The sequence below is a fragment of the Phyllostomus discolor genome, chromosome 15 (genome assembly GCF_004126475.2).
Source record: "Phyllostomus discolor isolate MPI-MPIP mPhyDis1 chromosome 15, mPhyDis1.pri.v3, whole genome shotgun sequence".
NCBI classification, from domain to species: domain Eukaryota; kingdom Metazoa; phylum Chordata; class Mammalia; order Chiroptera; family Phyllostomidae; genus Phyllostomus; species Phyllostomus discolor.
Genome location: NC_040917.2, coordinates 10,492,763 through 10,514,243, shown reverse-complemented (window position 1 = coordinate 10,514,243; position 21,481 = coordinate 10,492,763). Strand labels below are relative to the sequence as shown.

Sequence of the window (21,481 nt, the reverse complement as noted above, 5' to 3'; positions counted from 1 at the left end):
CCATAAAGCTACAGCAATCAGGACGGCATGGGGTTGGGGAAAAGCAGACACAGAAATCCAAGAAACAGCCTAGTGCCCTGAGGTAGACTGACACAAACATAGGTGACCGATTTTTGACAAAGGAACAAAGGCAACTCAATGGAGAAAGGACAATCTTCTGAACAAATGGTGCCAGAACAATGGAATGTCAATATGGAAAAAATAAACAAACACAAAGAAACCTAAGCACAGTTGTCACATCTTTTAAAAAAAAAAAAAAAGAAAAAAACTAAAGTCAGCCCTAAAACATTGATTGACTACTTGTGGAATGGTGGTGAGAAAACATGAATAATTTGACGTTGTTATATTGTTTCAGAAAGGAGCAAAGATAGTAAATACATTAATATTTGTTAATGAAAGGGATTAAAAATAAGAGAAATGAGTGGATCGTTTCTGCGGCAGCCATGAGTAGGCGTCTTTGCAAACACCCAGATTTCCAACTGCAGAGAACAGAAATGGCCAAGGGCTCCAGCTGCTTTGCTCTGAAGTCAACCCCTTCGCTTTCAGAAAGTCCCAGGTTGCTCCCTGCTAGCAAGTGAGTGCCACAGGGACACTGACACAGGTGCAAGTCTTGGAGACACAAGGCTCCCAATAAAGGGTGACTTTGTCTCCACACCTTCCCATCAGCCTTGCCAAGGCCTTCTTGTAACTGCCCTGCAGCCCGAGGCTTTTTCTCCCTGCCCTCTCCTCCATGGTGGATGGACCTGTGTCCAGGGCTAACAGCTGTCCCAGTTGCTTCTGGCTCCCTTCCCACTTTTTCCCCAATAAATCCAGCATTGGCACCTGCTGCTCGGAAACCTGAAGTAACACAAGGAGAGCCCTAAGGGACCTGAGAAGACAAGCAGTGAGAAGGGGCTCTGGGCACATTCACTTATCATGCCACTGTCCTCAGTGGCATGTGGGGCACCGACAGACCCTGGGCACAGCGGAGGCCAGGAGCTGCTAAAGACATCACCAGAGTTAGCCTGAGAAAGTGTCCTGGGGGACAGTGATGTCCTTGCAAGTGTGATGATTGTGACTGCTGAAAACACAGTGAGGACAATGCTGCGTAGACAGTGGGGCTGACTGGCTCTTGCTAAGCTGGACTGACCCTCTGCTGAGGGATCACGAGAAAGCATGGGCGTGAAGAAGCAGTGAAACGTTGCTCGAGGGCCTCCTTGGTCGCTTGGAAAGAGGCCGCTATGTCCTGCGGTGCGATGACAGAAACAGCTAAGCAACACAAAGAAGCTCCACCAATCAGAGCCGCAGAGCTCCAGCGACGTCTGAATGCTTGGCGGAAACAAGCCTGCTAAGCTAAAGTCAGAGCCGTGGCTGGAAAACCTGGCATCCTGAAACAAGGGATAGAGACATCTGAGCGTCACACCTATGGAGCGCTGACACTCTTGAGCATGTGTAGAAATAGCACACTCTTCTCTAGTAAGGCTGGTGCTTCCCCCGGGCTAGAAGACACCAGACAAAGCAATAAACGGCCCCTCAGGAGCCACCCCAGCTTCTCTATGGGCTGCTAAGATGATTACTAAGGTGCCATCCCAGCATAACCCAGCTACAGGAATGTCAGATCAGTTAAGGGTACAAACAGCATACATCCAAGGAGCTGCAAGAATGAACTGTCTGTGGTGGCAGGAGTCTGGGAGTCAGGAGCCTGGGGACCATAATGTCCATAGTAACTGACAAGGCAAGGGGGTGTGGCCCACAGGAAACGTGGAGAAGTCAGTAGATCACGACATCCTTAAGGGCAAATAACAAGGGAATTGCTTAATATCTACAACCGAAGAAAAAGGCAAGGATAGAGGAAAAGGAGGATAAAGGTAGTTGCTTCAATAAAAAGTTAAGATCCCTTGCTCAGCTCCCAGAATGGAGCCAAGTTCAGATCCAGAACCCACCTACCAAAGGGGTGGTTGGGTCTGTGTGAGGAAAAACCCTGCAACGCCATGGCAAGTGTATAGTAATGATTCCCTCGGTCCATCCCCAAGGGGCCTGCAGCCATCACTGTCAACTGCAGAGTAGACAGAGGGAAATATCACCACATTCAGGGGACTGCGGGACACAGGGTCTGCATAGACACCCACAGTCTCATCCCTGCCACCTCCACCAGGGTGGGGGCTTACAGGGTACGGTAATAAGGAATCCAGGCTAACACACTTGTATACAGTTCGCAGTGGCCCTACTGGGCCCATGGCCCCACCCAGTGGCCGGTCACCCACTCTCCGAGTGCACAGTCGGGATGGCGATACGCCAGGGCAGTAGGAATTACCCCTAAACTGGTTTCTTTGCCCATACAGACATAGAAAGTTTGAAAGTGAAATGGTGGAAGTGCCATAATGAAGAAATAATAATCAGAAAAAGCTGATATAGACATATATTATTATCAGACAAAATAGAAATTTAGGCAGAAAACATTATCAGGGAAAAGGATAGGATTGATAACAAGATTTAGTTTACTAGGAAGATAGAGTGACTCTAAATTTGTATGTACAGAACATAAAATTTGCTGCCCAGGCTGGGTGGCTCAATTGATTGGAGCATTGTCCTATATGTGAAAAGGTTGCAGGTTCGATTCCTGGTCAGGACACATACTTAGGTTATGGGTTCAATCCCCAGTCAGGGTGTATACAGGTATACAGGGCGTTTCTCTCTCTCTTTCTTTTCCTGCCTTTCTCCTCCCCCTGCTCTCTCCAAAATCAATAAATGTATCCTCAAGTGAGGATTACAATTTTTTTTTAAATGATGGAGATAATATGTGTGACAACATCAAGCATACTAATGTTTGTATTCGAGGGGTCCCAGGTGGAGAAGAAAGAAAGGAGCATGAAACATAGTTGAAGGAACAATAGCTGAAAACTTCCCTAACTGGGGGAAAAACAGGTATCCAGGTTTAGGATGCGCAGAGAGTCTCGAAAAACATGCACTCAAACCGGTTCACACCAAGACATATTACAATTAAAATGTCAAAAATTAAAGGTACCCCGGCTGGAGTAACTCAGTGGATTGAGCACAGGCTGTGAACCAAAGTGTCCCAGGTTCGATTCCCAGCCAGGGCACATGCCTGGGTTGCAGGCCACGGCCCCCAGCAACCGCACATTGATGTTTCTCTCTCTCTCTCTCTCTCTTTCTCCCTCTCTTCCCTCTCTAAAAATAAAATAAATAAAATCTTTAAAAAAAAATTAAAGGTAAAGAGAGGATCTTAAAAACATCAAGAGGAAAGAAACTAGTCATCCAGGAGGGAACCCCCCAGAGCACCATCAGCTGACATTTCAGTAGGAACTTTGCAGGCCAGAAGAGAATGACTTGACACATGCAAACTGATTAAGGGGAGAACCAACAATCAGGAATACTCTGTCCAACAAGGTCACCATTCAGAATTGAAGGGAGATAGTTTCCCCAAGGAAGCGCAAGCTAAAGGAACACATGACCACCCAACCAGCCTTATGGGGAATGTTAAAGGGACTTCTTTAAGCAATAAAGAAGAAAACATAAGTAGAAATAAGAAAATATGTGAAGAAAAAACTCTTCCAGGTAAAGGCAAACACACAGTAAAGGTAGTAGAATAACCACTTATAAAGCTAGAATAAAGGTTAAAAATCAAGAGTGGTAAATCATTTATATTTACAACAGTTAGGAAGGGGATAGATACAATAAAATTATGTAACTTGTCAAAATTACAACACACTGGCTGGGACAGTAAAAATGTGGGGCTTATAGAATGCACTGAAATTTAAATGATCATCTACTTAAAACACACCGCTGTATACACAGATTGTTCTATATGAGCCTCATAGTAACAACAAACCTGTAACAGACACGTGGGCTCCCCTTTGAGATGCAAGGCCCTCCTGGCACAGAATCAAAATGCCAGGCTGCTACGAGCACAAAAACACCGTCCCTGTTACTTTTGTCTGATTTCTCCCTGAGCTACATACACTTATAAAACCATCATAAATGTCTCGTATTAATATGTATATCTTACCAGATCATTTAGAAAGTATTTTAACCTACATTGCTACTTTTATCCTGACAATGATTATTGAGCGGTAGAAACATGACAAGGAATGAGTTATAAAGTATTATTTGGCAGAATTAAATAGGAGTAAGAGCACCCCCACAAATACCAGTATTTCATTCATTTCACTTTAAAATTTCATGACGGAACCCTACAGTTGCACAATAGACACCTGATGCTTGACATTTAAGGTGGCTTGAATTCCATTCTCGGCTCAGGGCTGCCTCTCTCTCTGAGGCGGGGGAAATAATTTAGCAGAAATAAAATGCACTCCATGCCTTCCTCTGTATAATGGGCATTACAAACTACCCCACCCCGTCCTCATAAGAATATTGTAAGGACTGACTACGGTCCCCAAAGCCCTCCCATTCCTCATCTTAGATGCAGATACAATAAGCACAGAAGATTAGCTCTTCGTTTTTGTGACAACAGCAATGAGAACCATTACAGAACTCTCTTTAGCAGGAGGGTGGTAGTGACTCACCACAATCGTGTCTAATGGAAACCTCCATTTCTCTGTGAGGTCCATTCAGAGATCAGACGCTGGAAAAATGACATTATCTGGCATTTTAAAAATGTACTTCCAGTGCCTGGATAAATCTCTGCTTCACTAGCCCAGTACTATTTGTAAGATATTCCTGGCATGTCCACACTGCATAGCATTGCCACACTGAGTGGAATGCCTTTTTCCTAAGAGTGAGCGAAGGGCCTCACGCCAGTTGTTGAGCTGGAATACAAGAGCTACCCTATCTGCAAACTAATTAGATTCTTAAGCATCCTAACATGTTTGAAGACGCTAATGCAGTTTGAAACATAAATATTATTGCATCTTTGGTCCATATCTATAGAGCCTACCTTGTATGCTTTTTGGACACGTGGACAAATGTCAGCAAGGAGATATCACTCATAAAGTGACATACGCCCCTGGGCCACTGTGACAGCCTTCCTCTGTTGGGTTATTCAGCCTGAAGACACCCTCTTTTTTCAACTTTCTGTTCTCCAAGTCTTTGTCACTCAAGGAAAATGTGTCCTTTTTCTCTACATAATGCCAATCAGAACTTAGCTCTACCAGCCGTTTAAGCCTAACAAATCCAAGAGGCCAAGCTGCAGCGATGAGCTACGGCAGTGCGGGATGAACGCATGAACTGTGGCAACCTGTTCACATTCACCATTAAAATGATTCGGCCACCCATCTCCCCAGGTACTGTGAGGAGCCTCCACGCTACCCTTCCTTATGCACAGGCACGCCTGTCTTCCTAAGCACAAGCCCCTCCCAACTCAACTCCCGCTGTTCTCCTTGGACCTAGGCACCCCCATCGGCCCTACAAACTCCGTTCTTAAGCCCTCTGAATTCCTGCTTGCGTGGGGGGTTGCAGAGACATATTTATAACCTCATACTTCATTCTTCCAATATGATTCGTTGTTATTTTTCTTAATAAAAGCATGGCTTTCATGAGACGACACCCTGTTCTCCATGATGTTGTTTAGTGAATCCTTACATTTCCCTGTCTCTTATCCTCCCAAATTCAGGGAGTCCAGAAAGGGAGTCTCACTATTTTTTGTCCTCCGACGCCCCTCCTGACCACGGTTTCACCATGACGGAGCTGCACCTTTTCTGAAGTTCATGACACCACTTACAACTGCACACCTTCCATGGTTCTAACCTCCTCACTGCCACCAGCAATGGATCGCAGCTTTCTTCTGCTTTGTGGCTGTAATCACTGTCTGTCCTAAAATGAAGATTTTCTCTCCAGCTGTGGCTTTTACTGCAGCTGTATCTTCAGGTGCAGCCATCAGAAGCGATTTGAAACACTGACCACACACTTCCCTCTATATTCCATCCAGTCACTCTCTCTGTCCTTCTAGAGAAAGCAGCCCACCCTCTGAGTTCCTGCGTCTCTATCTCCTTCAGCCCACTGCCATGTTGCCTTTGACCCACTTACTCACACTGGGTCAAATCTAAGATAAAACTATTTTTGATAAGGCTGCAAACCGTTTTCCCATTACTGAAACATACAGAGTTTGTTCTTAGCTGTACATCATCATCATTTTGGGGATTTTCTGTTGCCTTTGCTTCACCCAGACTGTCATGATAGTCTCATTTTACTTCTTACTGCCTTGAGGTGACTTCCCTTTCCATGACGTCCCTTTCTCTCTAGTAGCACCTCAGACGTGGTATCTATCATGGGTTTAGTCTTAGGCCGCTGATCATCTGTGGACAGGATCTCCTCGGGTGGTCCCATGCAAGGAAGGACACTGTTGACAGAGGCGGCAGACAATGTCAGAAGAAATGGCTAAGGGACACATAAATAGGATTTGGAAAGGAGGGGGCAAGAGGCTGCTGTTTTTGTTACGAGCCTTATGGTTCTGACTTTTTCAACTATGTCTACATTTATAACTTTGAGAGAAATAAAAAATGACTAAAAAGTGAAATGAATTACAGAGGCAACATGCGTGTGGAACAATACGAGGAGATAACAGCAGAATCGAAAAACTTCCTGAAACTAACTTGACTACTATATACCCTAAGGGATTTATTACTAGAACACCAACAATGAATCGCCTAGAAATAAGTAGCAAAAATAGAAATAAACGTTATTCTGTCACTTTGTGCTTGCAAAGCTCCTTCCCATTCTACACCCTATAAATATGTCTTAATATTTGCTTCTGAAGTTTCAATTTTAATGTTTATTTATCTAATCCTTTTGTGGTTTATTTGGATGACAACCTGAGGCTGAAATCTAGATCTTCCTCTAGCAGAACCTCATCATCCTGAAGCTGATTTGCCCCTCTGGATTCGAGGACCTGGTTTCATTATTTCCAAATGTCTTCACCTGCCGGCCTGTCATTGGCTGGCAATGGTTTGGCTTACTAGATTCATCCAGTGAGAAACTCCGAACAGAAAATGTTAATAGTAATTTTTTACTTCTGAGCTGGGACCTCAGAATGTCTTTTTAAAGATGGAATTAAAAGATAAAAATTTTTATATAATTATCTAACTACTGTGCTGTTCACCTGAAACTGATACGATGTCAACTGTAATTGAAAGATAAACTTTTAAAAAGAACTAATATATTTTTAAAGATTTTATTTATTTATTTATTTTTAGAGAGTGAGGGAAGGAGAAAGAGAGAAACATCAATGTGCGGTTGCTGGGGGCCATGGCCTGCAACTCAGGCATGTGCCCTGACTGGGAATCGAACCTGCGATGCTTTGGTTCACAGCCCGCACTCAATCCACTGAGCTACACCAGCCAGGGCAAGAACTAATACTTTTAAATGCCAATATCTTTCTACACTTATACTTCTATTTTTATATCAGCTAGCTGCAAACCTTCTTTTATGTTTTCTAATTTGTGCAGTTATATGAGAGACAGAATAGCCTATCTTCACCCATTGTCCTAGAAACCTTGTAATTACAGTCACTGAATTCATTCTACATTAAATGTTAAACATTATATTTGAGCTATCAAGTTCTTGATTTTTACATTTAGTTTTCTTTTTAAACTTAGTTTTTTTAATTTTTGTCAAAACAGTAGTATTTTGTGGTTATCTGTGGTTACTGATTTAAAAAAAACATTCTATTTGTGGTTATTGATTTTTAAAAAACATATTCACATAAAAAGTGACTTAGCTATGGAGTTCCTTATACTCCTAGTACATGTGAACCTTGAACTATATAATAGGTCATGAAAAACTGCCACTGTCTGAAGTCATTCTTTACAACTGCAGGTTTAATGAACCAATCATTTATCACTATTTAACCTCTTGCTACTCGTCCTCCTTTTTATCTGTGCATTTTTATTAAACTACTACAATGAATGATAATTTATGAAGTTCACGTGAATACTGCAATTCTGAATAACTGCGTGTGCATGTTATTAGAACTTCATTCTCATGGCCCTTTTAAACAGAAGCTGATATTTTCTATAGGCACTGCATATGAACAGCACTTTCAACAGTATGGACATGTAAAATAGCCTATGAAAATATAGAGAGGTTGCTTTTAAAAGGAGGCTGAAATTCTGTAAGCCTGTATCTGGAAACATGGCTAGGCCACTTAAATAGCAGAGCTGATAAATCACATATTTCAAATAAAGTTGAGAGGTTTGGAATATTATCTTAATTTCTCCTTATCTAACCAGGAACATAGGGCATATAACTAAAAGCAACAAGGAGAGATAAGTTGCATGAGTTTTTAAAAAAAGCAGACCTACAATTTATGTTCATAGGTAAGGGGAGAAATTGAAAAAGTCCTTAATACAGATTTTAAAAATATGTCTGTAAGCCCTGGCTGGCGTAGCTCAGTGGATTGAGCGCGGGCTGCGAACCAAAGTGTTGCAGGTTCTATTCCCAGTCAGGGCACATGCCTGAGTTGCAGGCCACGGCCCCCAGCAACCTCACATTGATGTTTCTCTCTCTCTCTCTATCTCTATCTCCTTCCCTTCCCTCTCTAAAAAGAAATAAAATCTTAAAAAAATATGTCTGTCAGCCTACAAGACACTGTTTCTCCTGAGACATCACTGCAGGCTCGGAGAGCCTCCAGGAGAAGCAAGAGCAGCTCAGGTTCAGGGGTACATTTGGAGGTTCAGGGGGGGTTTGATCTTTTTCCTTTTGGTTAACCAGCACACTGACTTTTTTTAAAAGATTTTATTTATTTATTTTTAGAGAGGTTGCTTTTAAAAGGAGGCTGAAATTCTGTAAGCCTGTATCTGGAAACATGGCTAGGCCACTTAAATAGCAGAGCTGATAAATCACATATTTCAAATAAAGTTGAAAGAGAGAGAGAGAGAGAAAAATCAATGTGTGGTTGCTGGGGGTCATGGCCTGCAACCCAGGCATGTACCCTGGCTGGGAATCGAACCTGCGACACTCAGCACACTGACTTATAGTTGGAGTGAATAGTGGAGGCAATAATTTTCTGGGTCTTACTTTTAATGGGTCTACATTTTAAGTCCCCTAAATAAGTGATTGCAGAGTATCTGTATTATCGGTGAAAGCAACTACGCTTTCTCAGCAGTCACTGAATGCTTGAAATCACCATCCGATTCAAAAGGGTGTTGTCTAAGTTTCAGGTCATCAAGAAGAACATGTAATATCATACAACCTTACCACATCCTAGGATAAAACAAACAAAAAATACATGTACTGTTTTTATTGTATCCTATTTCTAGGTCACTTTTTACACAAATGATTTTCTGATTTCTTACTGTCTTGTTTATTTCATGCTCTTCTGGTGAATTCTTGACTGGAAGTCAAAGGCAAGAATCTTCCGGACTAGTTTCTCATAGAGTTTTTAGCTCAATGTTGAAAAGTACGTCAAATATTCTCATTCTCTTTAACTTGATTTTAATATCTTTGAATCAAAGAATTTTGATCAATTCATAAATTTCCCCCAGATACTCGTGCTGTTATTGTCAAACATGTAAAGACTACCAACAAAAACAAACAAACAAAAAAAGACTGAATGAATTACTGGGTAAGTATATATTTTCATGATATTTAAAAATAATCCCTAATCCATTCGGGAAATTTTAGTGGGCCAAATGATGTACAATATGGTTTGACAATTTTTAAAAGCTTTCTGTTTGCATCTACTCACATTATTCTAGGGTAAGCCAATCAGATTCTTCCTTCTTCAAAAATCAGTATAGGTACAAATTTCCATACCACAGTATTACCAAAGGACTTAAAACATATTTCCATTGCAAATATGCCAATGTTTCTCCTTAGGGGACTCTGTGAGCAAGAGTAGGAACCTGACCTTGGCCTTAGCCAGATGGGCTGATGTTACTTGGGGGAGGAGTAAGAGAAGGAAGGCGAACAACCTTGGGCCACCTAAAGACTATACAACAGAGAAAAAGGTTTCCACTTTTACAACAAAACTTTGCAGAAGCACTGAAATTCTTGGATGTATCTTTTTCCTTTACAACTACCAACCCAGACTGAAAGGAAACATACCAAATTCTCTGAAGCAGAAGGTCCTGAAGTCCTTCTATTCAGAATACACAGAAGCTACGTGTAAAATATTTCAGAGGACCACATCTAAGAAGATTTTTTATAGCTGACACAGGCCAGCCACTCTGTAAAGGGTGTATCAGTGGGTCCCACACTGTGGAAAGTCCACGGATTTCATACAAATTAAAATGATGCAGCTGCAGAAGAGAGAATCCCTTTGCAAGTGCTGTCCCGCAGATTCACCACACGGCGTGGAGGCGGAAGGTGGGAAGCACAGCTCCCCACCCCGGCCCTCCTCCCTTAGGCCTCCCAGGGCTCACTCTCCTGGGGAGGGAGTCAAAGTAGTTAACCAAGAAATCCGAATGGGAAAATAACAAACTTCAACTTTGTTTTACTTTATCGATATGGCGAAGAGAGTGAGGTAATTGTTTGGGGGTTCTGAGGAGACATTCCGTGTCACTTCAGCTTTAATACCAGGCTGGAGCCAGCCTGGGCCGCCAGCACCGGCCAGATAAACACAGACCTGCCGTCTTTGTATTCATCTCCGGATAGTTACTCAGAGGGATTCTGGAAAATATGTCTATTATGGACTAAACATTTCACTTTTCATTTTATCCATGTTCCAGAAGTCCATTCCTTGGATAAACACTTTACAAACGGACACTCTAAAAGTCACTAAACATGATAAAGTATGTGTGCATCATTTCAGGACTGATTAAATATTTTCTCTCGCATGACAAATGAACAGTTACATACTATGTGAAACAATTGGAAATCAACATTCCTTTGTTCCTTCCCTTGATTTTGCCTTCATTTTGCATGAAAGATAAATTTTCCATTGCAACTCATTTGTTATGCAGTCTTGGCTTTGGTTAAATACCACTCAAGCAATATTACACGCAGAAGGAGCATTTATTTTTTAAAATGTGTGATTTAAAATTCTTTTACAAATGTGCTTTCTTCCATTACTAGTTCTTGCCTTTTACTAGTGGTTGTTTGAAGTTGCTTCTGCTGTTATTTTAATTAAATGGAAGAGAGGGGAGAATTAATGTATTCTTTCTAAAAGTTAAAAGAAAATTGATACTATGAGATACATTAAGTATATTGTAAAAGTACACAAACATTTATCACAGCATATGCCCAAATAAATAACATTACTTTATTAATTCTGTTAGTATGATTGTGGTAATTGCTTCTTTCTTTAACAAATTTATTATTGTCTTCTGATTAAAGGATTAGTTACATTCTAATCATTTCGTTGTCTTTAGCTCCTGGAAAAAAGTTTTTTAAAAAGACTTCCATTCTGAAACATATTTTAAAAACAAAGTTTTATAAAGGAAAAAAATTTCAAGAGTGTATGTCTTGTTGAAATACACGAACATGTTTGAACCAATGTTTTAATCTGTAGGAAAATCCACAAACTTCCTAGAAAAATTAAAGTTCTTTTAAAATAATAGAAGTGGTACAAAAAACTTGTTCTTCATTACTCACAGAAAATGTATCAAGCTGTTATACCTTTGTCAGACTGATTTCCTTTATCTGTAACATCACCTGAGTTAACTGACAGAGATATTTCTATGAAATAACTATTACATTAGATCATCCAAAATTTATGCTTAGTCATTTTATCAGCTTTAGTCACATCAAAATTAAATCTCTTCTTTTTCTATCTCAAAAGTCAGTTTCACTACAAAATGTGGGTTTTACCTGTGGAATTTAAAGAAAGAAACAGAAGAAATTCTAAGAAAAAGATGCAGCTAGCCACAATTTATAAATAAGAACCTCTGGGCGTCAGAAGTCAATTTTGTAACTCCCTTTCTCATTACTCTTAAATGTGGATATAAAGAAATGACCATTTACTGGACAAATCCAACATTTCTGCACTCTCTGCCTGTGAGCTGACACAGACTCTGAGCAACTCTGTGGGAAAATGAAAACAGTCCTATTTGGTCTGATGATACTCTTCCACAACTGGAGAAAGCACGTATGCTAATTCAACATAGACTAAAAGCAGAGGCTGAAATACACACGGACGGCGGGGGTGCAGCCAGCCTGAACCAGACCAGCGGGGATCTGCCTTGGGCTCTGACATGCCGGGTCGGCTGCCCGGCGAGAGCATCCGCAGATGAGAACACATCCCCCCCAGTTTGCTCTGGGTTGTGGGTGTGGTTCGGGACCATCTGCCCAGTCGCCCTCCTTTCCGGGAGAATGAAAGAGCTCAAAGTAGTCATCCACAGCTGTATGTCTTTGGCTAGGCAAAACAAGCTCCAAGTCCCACTTCTCAGATTAATAGCAAAAATGTGTGAGTAAACAGACACAATTAGCACATAAAACTATTATGCTAACAAGTGGAATATGGAAAAAGATCTGACTCGATTAAAATGTATATTTGGTTAAAAATGCATTATTTAAATAAAAAATACACATATATATACAATCCACTGTTTCTTTTGAATATGTTTTTTAGTTAGGAAATCACGAAATAACCTGAAAAACACAATATTCTACTATAGAAAGGAATTCTTCTTTAAAAAGTTCTCATTAGTTTTTTGATGAAAGTGCACTTGAACTTTACCCAAGGATATGTTTACTGATGAGAGAGAGACATTGATCAGTTGCCTCCTGTACACGCCTTGACTGGGGATCGAACCCCCGACCTTCTAGTGTACACGACGACGCTCCAAACAACTGGCCAGGGCTACCCCTACCCGTTTTAAATGGATCAAGAAGTGAACCAAGGCTTTAAAGAAATGACTCGATCATAAAGACAAACGGTTACTATTCCTTTCCAAAGAAAGTGGACAATGTGAATTTGTGTAGTTTCCCAAACATTTCCGCACGAGTATGCCTCTCTAGCAAGGCCTCAACTAGCCGCACCTGAGGAAGCTCTGCTGACAGCAAAGAATGAAGTCTGGTGTTCCCACAGCCCTAGGAGATGGGAGGGAGGACGGAGTTACATTCCATTTACCAAGGAGGAGGCTGAGGCGCAGGCACGCCACGCTCTTCACCCCACCGAACTCCCTGCCCGCCACACCAGCGGCCTCCTTCCGAGTAACCCAGTGAGCACGAAGAACACTGAGCTGCCTCAAAACCTTTGGGAAACCTCTTTTGGTCTCGAAAAGGTTGTTCAGTGCCTGTATGACCCTAAAGACACTTACAGCCCACCACGGCTGTCACAATTATTTGTAAATGTCTTTGCACCAGATCTAAGAATTAAAGCACACACACACATTCGTCACTAATTTGTCAACCGGGTCTTACAAGTACTAAAATGTCTTGAGTTGCAACAGCATCACTTGAGATAAAAACTACCTTGCAAGAACATTTTTTTGATTAGGGTGCTTCCAGTATATTCAAACAACTAAAATGTCCTTGTGTCCTTGCCACCTTGCCAAAGGGAAAAGGTCAAAAGGTTGGAAACCGGGGAAGGTCCCCTCTGCTGGCACTTAAGCACGCAGACCAAGTAGAATCAGTTGGCTTCCATACCACCCTCCCTCCAAAATGGATTTCAGCTGACTTAATAATATGATACATAGACCATAATAATAGTTTACGATAAAGTCCAAATCAAACGCAGAATGAAAGACTGAGAAGATATGGGCCCGGGTGCCTGTTCCTGGCTCTCCTCTCCCTCGGGGCCTAGCTGAGACAACTCAAATATTTGGAAATCAAATAGAAAGTGAGAGTGTGTGTGCACTTCCTTTTAAGTTTGTTTTTATTTGGAGGGGTTTGGGGGTGAGTTAAGGAATTTTTAGCCAATCCAAGCACAAAGAGGAACTCTGTCAAAGCCCAGGGCTTTGGGTTCCACAGGCGTTTATGAAGATAGAGCATTTGGTGACATACTGCTGGGGGTCGGGGTGGGTGGTTTATAAATGGCCAAGGTCCCACCCCGGCTGGGTAGCTCAGCTGGTTAGAGCTTCGTTACAACATGCCAAAGTTGTTGGTTCAATCCCTAGTCAGGGAACATATAAGAATCAACCAATGAATGCATAAATAAGTGGAACAACAAATCAATGTCTCTCTCTCTCTCTCCCACTCTCATTCTCTCCCCCTTCATCTTTTTCTCCAATCAATCAATAAAAATAGATAGATAAACGGCCAAGGCCTCATAGCTGGGAAGGAGACCTGACTTCTAGAATCTGGGTCGAATCCACCTTTCCCTCCACTGCTTGACAGGAGCCAGCCAGCCTGGCAGAGTGAAACCGCCCCGCAGGTCAGGAATGAGCTCTTGTCTACTCAAGCACATAATCCCAGGAGAAGCGGTGCATTCAGCTGCTGCTGGTGCTACCATGTCACTATTCTGTGTCTCTCCTATAGACTGCGGGTAGGGAGACGCAGTCTTCCCAGCAGCCAGAAATGTATGTGGTTTTATTTTAAAGCCCAGCTTCCCAGAAGCTGCCCCTGCATCAGAAGAGCATATTGTTCAGCCATTGGTCAGTCAAGGTTGTACAGAAGCCCCCAGGACCAAGCAGGTCTGGGCCGTTTCGTTGACGGACCTGCATGCAGCTTGGGGAATGTTTCTGAACCTGCCCCATGCAGGTCTGACTGCTCCTGACTGCAGCCCAGTTCACTAGTGCATGGCCTTCCCAGCTCCCAGGGTGCACTGTCACCCCAGGAGGACGCTTCTTGGCTTTCTCCTTCCCTGGTTATCTCTGTTAAACTTCCGTTTGACCATTTTGCTTTTGCTGTTTGTATCCTGGAGCTGATGGTACCCTCTTCATGTCTCTTCACCGAGACCATCATTGCTGTCCACAAAGCCTTTTGGTGTGGACTTCTCCTCTGTTCCAAACAAACCCAAAGTCCCTTCAGAGAGAGCTGCAGACCCCTGGGCAGAACTGGCCATGCCCAGAGCTAGAGCTAAAGCTGAACGTGGCAAAGCGGCCCACCTCTCCAAGACTGAGACACCTGCTCCATAAGCAGGAGCTGAGGAGGGCAGAACCCAGTCTTCTTGGCTTATACCCTTCCTGATGGGCAATGTGCCCTTAACAGCCAGCTGGGACAGAAACTTTGGGGTCCAATATTCTTGGTCTGGCACACCTGGAGAGGAGTTCCACCCTGCAAGAGGGGGCTGGGTTGAGGAAGGAAGCCCGTCGACTCTACATCATTGGTCTGGAATAGAACTTCTAAATAGGCTGCAGTTGGAGGGATGACCGAAGCCGGCAGCCTGCTGACTCAGGGAGGAATGATGGCCAGAGACTGGGAGCTCGGGAGAAGAAGCCTTGCTTGGACGGGAGCTGGTGGGGTTGTTTCCGTAAGGAAAGTGCTGGAAAGGATGGGCTGGGGGTTCACGTGCTGCAGACTCTTGTGGTTCTTACTAAGATTGAGCAGGTTTTCTTGAATGAATGATTCTCCATTTGCTGGAAGCCCTTAGAACATTTTCTAGAAATGTCAAATGAGTGGTATATATATAATTTTCTCCAGTTAAACGGTTGCTCCTTAGGAAGCAAGTTCATTCTGGAAGTCGGTCCCCCAAGCTCAAGTATTTTGGTAAATACGATGGAAGCAGATTCTGAGCAGCCTAAATGAGGTGGGTGTTTCTACATACATACTTTTACATTTAACTATTGGGAACTTATCTCCACTAACTAACAATACGGGCGTTGTTTCTCTTATTGCACACAGACATCAGGACACAGACTTAAAACATCACGGTGACTCCCTGGAGCAACGATGGCAGCAGTTTGGAGCAGGTGCAGAAATACAGGGCTGATACCAAACTCTATGCTCCGCAACCCGGCCAGGCTGCCCAGTACCGCATTCGACGCAGACGGCAAAGAACATGAAATGAACAAATAAACACATGGCCAGAGTCCACAATCGGACACTGGTTTCTACTCCTATCATCAAACATTTTGTAATTTCCGGCTATGATGCTAAAGTAAAAATAATATAGCAATTAACACCTATTGATTGCTAAGTACTTAGTTCTGACCTACCAAGTTATCCTGGGGTTATGGTACTGCTCTGAAATTGCAGAGCTATCACATGTGAGGCGTGACTCCGACTGGAAAGGTGGTGGACCACACAGCCCCACACAGCAACCCCGCCCCACACAGCTCCTGCTGACTGTGCTGTGCCCGTCAGGCAGGGCGGCTGCAAAGATGGCATCGAGACCGATGTCTCCGGGGAATGTGTCATAGGGCCCATTATCCTTATTTTTATGTTTGAATGTCAGAGGTAACTGTTGTATTGTAAAATATTGCTCTTTTACTAACAATTTGGTTATTAGCTAGCATTGCTTTCCAGCAACTATTTGCTATAATTCAAGGTCTTCAGCTCAGTTTCTGTTTTTCATAGAAACAGGTTAATTCTTTCTACCAGTTGGTTGAGCACATCCGTATAGCACATCAACCACTACAATCTATGTGATATCTGTTCATAGGCTATACAGGATCTGGCCTAATAAGTAATGGAAAAATTACTTATTAGTAATTTAAAGAATTACTTTAACCTAAATATTCCCTAGAGAGTAACCATATTTGTTGAGAGGGTGCGATGGTTAATTTGATGTGTTAACCTGGCTAGGCTACGGTAACTAGTTCTGAGTCAAACAGTGTAGATGTTGTTGTGAAGGCATTTTTTAGATGCGATTAATGTGTATATCAGTAGGCTTTGAGAAAAAGCAGATTACCCTCCATAATGTTGATGGGCCCATCCAATCAACTGAGGGCCTTAAGGAAAAAAAAAACTGTGGTCCCCCCAGTAGGAAGGACTTTTGTCTCTATAATGCTTTCAGACCGAAGATTATAACATCCACTCCAGCCATAATCTCCAGGCTGCCCTGAGCCATTCCTTAACACCTCTCTCCCTACGACCCCCCGCACGTACACACACACCAACATACACACACGGATGCATGCATATACATCCTATTGGTTTTGTTTCCTGGTGAGCCCTAACGGATAGAGAGAGAAAAAGAAGAGAAGAAAATTGAGGCAGAGAAGCAGGGAGCTTCCTGAGATACTTTCCTGTGCTCCCCTGTGACCGCAAACCTGTGCTCTGGAAGCGGAGGTGTAGACAAGCGAAGCCCAAAGCTTCCCACCTGGGCTGGCTCTACTTCTGAATGTGGAAATGCAATTGTTTCCTATAACCAAACTCTTCCCCTTTTTTTCTTAGAACATATTCCTGCTGCCTCCCTTTTTCTTGTACTTCCCCACTCCTAAATCCTCTTCAAAAGGGAAGGTGTTAAACTATTCACAATCATTTGAGACTTAACAGGATTAAACATCATTGAGACTCACAAAAATGAAGTTCAGAAATTCAAGGTGGAATTAAAGCCCATTATATTACTTTCTTTTTCTTCTACGCTTGAGAGTAAAAATGGAGTTAATGATTGGTTCCTTGAGATAAAACATACTAAGTGCTTTATGAGCCTATTCTGAAAAGGAATATTAAAGAAAAGTATTTAATTTCTCACCATTTATGAGTCTCTGTTAGTGAGTTCTCCTCTGCCTCCTGGTCAATTTTAGCTGAAAATACAAAAAAGTAAAAAGATGAATTATAAATAGTTATACTCATTCAAGCAATATGGTCCTAATAATACAAAATATGTTATAATTTGTTATTAATTCCAAAGTACTCTAGTCAGAAGCTTAAATACATGAATAGATATAGTTGAACAGATTATATTTAATTTTTGTGAAGCTTATACTATTGTATTGACACAGATAAAATGAAATATATCACCCATTCCAATTTTTAGATTCTAAGTAATTTCTTTTTGCTACGTAATTCCTTTAAGTCAGTCTCATTCCCCTGAGAAAATAAAGCACTAGCTGATTTCATAAGCATATCTATTGCACTGGTCAAACATTAAATACCAAAAATCAGTTGAAAATAATTCTTTCAAGCAAAGGTAAAAACACGAAATAGAAATGGCATGTGACCTTCCCCAGAAGTGCTCCCACACCCCAGGGGAGCAGATGGGGGGCTATTTCTACAAAGGTGCGAGTTAGGACACTACCATTTTCCGTTAATTGAAAGTGGGAAGGCGATCGTGTACCCATTCATTTGCTATTATTTTGTCCCAAAGCAAAGAACGGTAACCAGACACAACCCCACAGAGCAAACTGGGAAAAGAGATTACATCGCTGTCTTCAGATTATTTACAACAACAGAGGACTCCATCACATTAGTAAGCCTGGCAGGGACCATCACATTCTTGACCAGTAAGCATTCTGGAAACTTATGTGTTACTTCTCCGCACACGTACACATAAGGATTTTTGACCCAAACGTTTAAAAAATACTCTTACTTCATGCAATGCTGTCTAATATTTTTAGTCTGCTCTAGTACATTTTAAAATGTTAATTGTACCCCCCTACACTGATTTCATCCTTCCCTGATGGTTTGTGGCACATTTTGAAAATCACTTGAGCTCTAGACAAAAAGTTAAAACAATAAAAAAAAAAACCTGGACTAGCGAAAGCAGAAGTTGTCTTTTTTTTTTTAAGATTTTATTTATTTATTTTTAGAGAGGGAAAGGGGGGAGAGAGAGAGAGGGAGAGAGGGAGACATCGATGTGCGGTTGCTGGGGGTTATGGCCTGCAACCCAGGCATGTGCCCTGGCTGGGAATCGAACCTGGGACACTTTGGTTCCCAGCCCGCGCTCAATCCACTGAGCTATGCCAGCCAGGTAGAAGTTGTCTTTTGGTAAGCATATCCCTTTGGGTCACACTTGTGGCCATCGGGAGAAATTAGAAGACAAAGGAGAACAGAGCAAATTAATTATAAAAAGTTGGACCTATACATAGAGGCAAACCCATGGTCATTTGGGGATTGTCAAAGCGTCTCCATCACTACTTTAAACACAATCGCGCAGCTTGGGCTGGTTAATGGTTTACAATCTCAAGACAGTGTTTGCTCAAAGGTCTGTGCAGGATCTGCAAAGCCATCATCGAGTGTCACGCTGTCCCTCTTCGCCAGGACTCTAAGAATTTAAAAGGGATCCTCTGGGCTGTTTTTTTTGTACCGCCCTCCCTTCCCCTTTTTGTACTTTACATTGTTGACATAAACTTACCAGGCAATCATTAGCCATACTGAAAAATAGAATACATGTTCCATAATTATACTTCAAAAAAGCTCCAACAGAACAGATTGTCTTATGCAATCTGCCCTGGGCTGACGTATGCAAATGGTTTGCTTCCAGAAGCAATTATGGAGCCACATAAAATTTCTTTAAGGCACAACAATGCATACCATTTTTAGGAAGGATAGTCTTCTGATTGTCTTTGCGTGTTTTTTTTTCTTTTGTAAAATACAGAGATTTAAGACTAAGATTAAAGAACATTTCTGGACTATTTTAAAAGACTCAAATGAAGGATTTATGAAATTTAGAACACACTGGAATGAAATGCCAGAGATCTGTGTTCTAATCCTCTTCGAGGCCCTCAAATTAACTATGTAATACTAGACAAATAGATTAATCTGTTAATGCATAAAATATTTAGTACAGTGTCCCCAGTAATTAGCAGGGACTAAATAAATGTCCTTTCAAAATGTTGCACTTCAAGCCCTTGAAATTCTTAAAGTGATATAAGACATAATTATATCAGCTGCTATTTTATTACAGTATTATATGCAAATAAGGAAAGCATATGCTTACCGCTTTTCAAAAAACATAAGCCCCTAAAATGTGGTGAATAGAATAAAATGAGTTTTCCTTGTTCATAATGGTTCCTTTTGATGTGTAATAAAGAAGCTTGTTTCACTGTATGAGCAAGTTTAGCTGAAAAAAACCCTTTAATCCAAAGTGGCAGAAGATTGAAGTTTTTATTGTTGTTCAGTTGCAGTCATCCCCACTTTCCCCCCATTATTCTCCCCTGCCCTACACACCCCAACCTGCCACATTTAGTCCTCCCCCTGCCCCACTGTTTTTGTCCACGGGTCCTTTGTCCATGTTCCTTGATGACCCTTCCCCTCCCTCTGGAGACTGATTTTTTATCAGAGGAATAAACCATAAAAACAGACCCCCTTCCTAAACCTAATAGCCATAGTACCATCATAAAACCAACTTGGGATAGCAAAGAATACTTTAAAATGTTCTATTATCCATGATTTTTACAGGATTTTGAAGCTAAGGGGATATGTGTATTCGAACTGTAATGAACTTTCATAAATAGGCAAATGCTAGATCAAGGAAAGTGCATTCGAGGGCACATTTCAACTCTTGGAGGAGAATCAAAAAATCACGGAGTCGAACAGATTTGTCTTTGTACGGCACTCTTAGAAATAAAGACTTCCTGAGAAGCTGGGGTGCAAGTCAGTTTTCTGAGAGCGAGGTACCATCTTCCAAATGTAAAGTGTGCACACAAAGCTTCACGCAGCATCGACACTTTGTCATCACAGTTGTTATAAACGCACTTACAACGTGAACTGAGTGACAAATGGCAGGAGCTGATTTTGTCAGTTAGTGAGGATGAAACTTACTAAGATAAAATGTAAATCAGTTAGTGGAAATTGAGACACTTGAGGAATACAATAAGCCTAACTCCACCATTTCTTTAGTGAGTCCCCAGGCAAAATGCACGCAGTGACGGAAATCTTAGATCAACTGTGGTTTTCAGTTTGAAAGAAACTTAGGCCATTCGTGTGATATTCACAGCTTCTTGAGATTTTACTGCAGATGACATAAAAAATGAGATTATTTTCCATATGTAAATCCTTTTAATTATTTTATTCTCTGACTTATATTTTAAGAAATATAAGGGGTATTCAGTTAATTTCTCATGGCACATGCAGCTTTGTGACCAGTTTTGAAAGCCAGCGTGACATTTAGTGAGTTTCCTAGTAGTTATAATTGGCCATCAGTCATCTGTATTATCATAAAATAGTCTGAATAAACTATGTGAGAAGATAGAGAAGATTCTAACTTGCTTCTTCAAGTAAGATCATTCTCCCATTCTTTTTTTTTTAAGATTTTATTTATTTATTTATTTTTAGAGAGGGAAGGGAAGGAGATACAGAGAGAGAGAGAGAGAGAAACATTAATGTACGGTTGCTGGGGGTTATGGCCTGCAACCCAGGCACGTACCCTGGCTGGGAATCGAATCTGTGATACTTTGGTTCGCAGCCCGCGCTCAATCCACTGAGCTACGCCAGCCAGGGCTTTCTTTCTGTTTTTTCAATCACAAGTATTTTCTTTTTCTTTCTTTTTTATTTTATTCTCCCATTCTTTCAAGAACATAGATAGCAAGCAGCCTTTTGTTTTTTCCGATGTTGGTAACGATCCGAAAGCTAAACAGCATTTAAAATAGACAAAGAGGCACAAGTCTTGCTTTGTGGAGGTTTTCAAAGTTGTCACCCCATCCACAAAGGCTCTCTGTGCCACAGCCTCTCAGAAAGCCTGGTCACCTTCAACAGAGAAGCCCAGTGACAAGGGCAGGCCCGCCTGGCCCCAGATCTCCAGGAACAACGGTCTCTCCCACCCCTCATCCAGAAAAGCTACGCTTCCTCAGCGAGGCACCCTTAACACTCCGCCTCTCAG

At 41.8% G+C, this 21,481-nt stretch overlaps 1 protein-coding gene across 1 annotated transcript in view; it reads right to left on the bottom strand.

Annotated features, from left to right (window-relative positions):
- Window positions 1-21,481, bottom strand: part of FMN2 (formin 2) — a 272,338-nt gene that overhangs the window by 44,720 nt on the left and 206,137 nt on the right. The window contains 1 exon segment of the mRNA XM_036016163.1: window positions 17,414-17,465. Within this exon segment, the coding sequence (XP_035872056.1) occupies window positions 17,414-17,465 (52 nt within the window).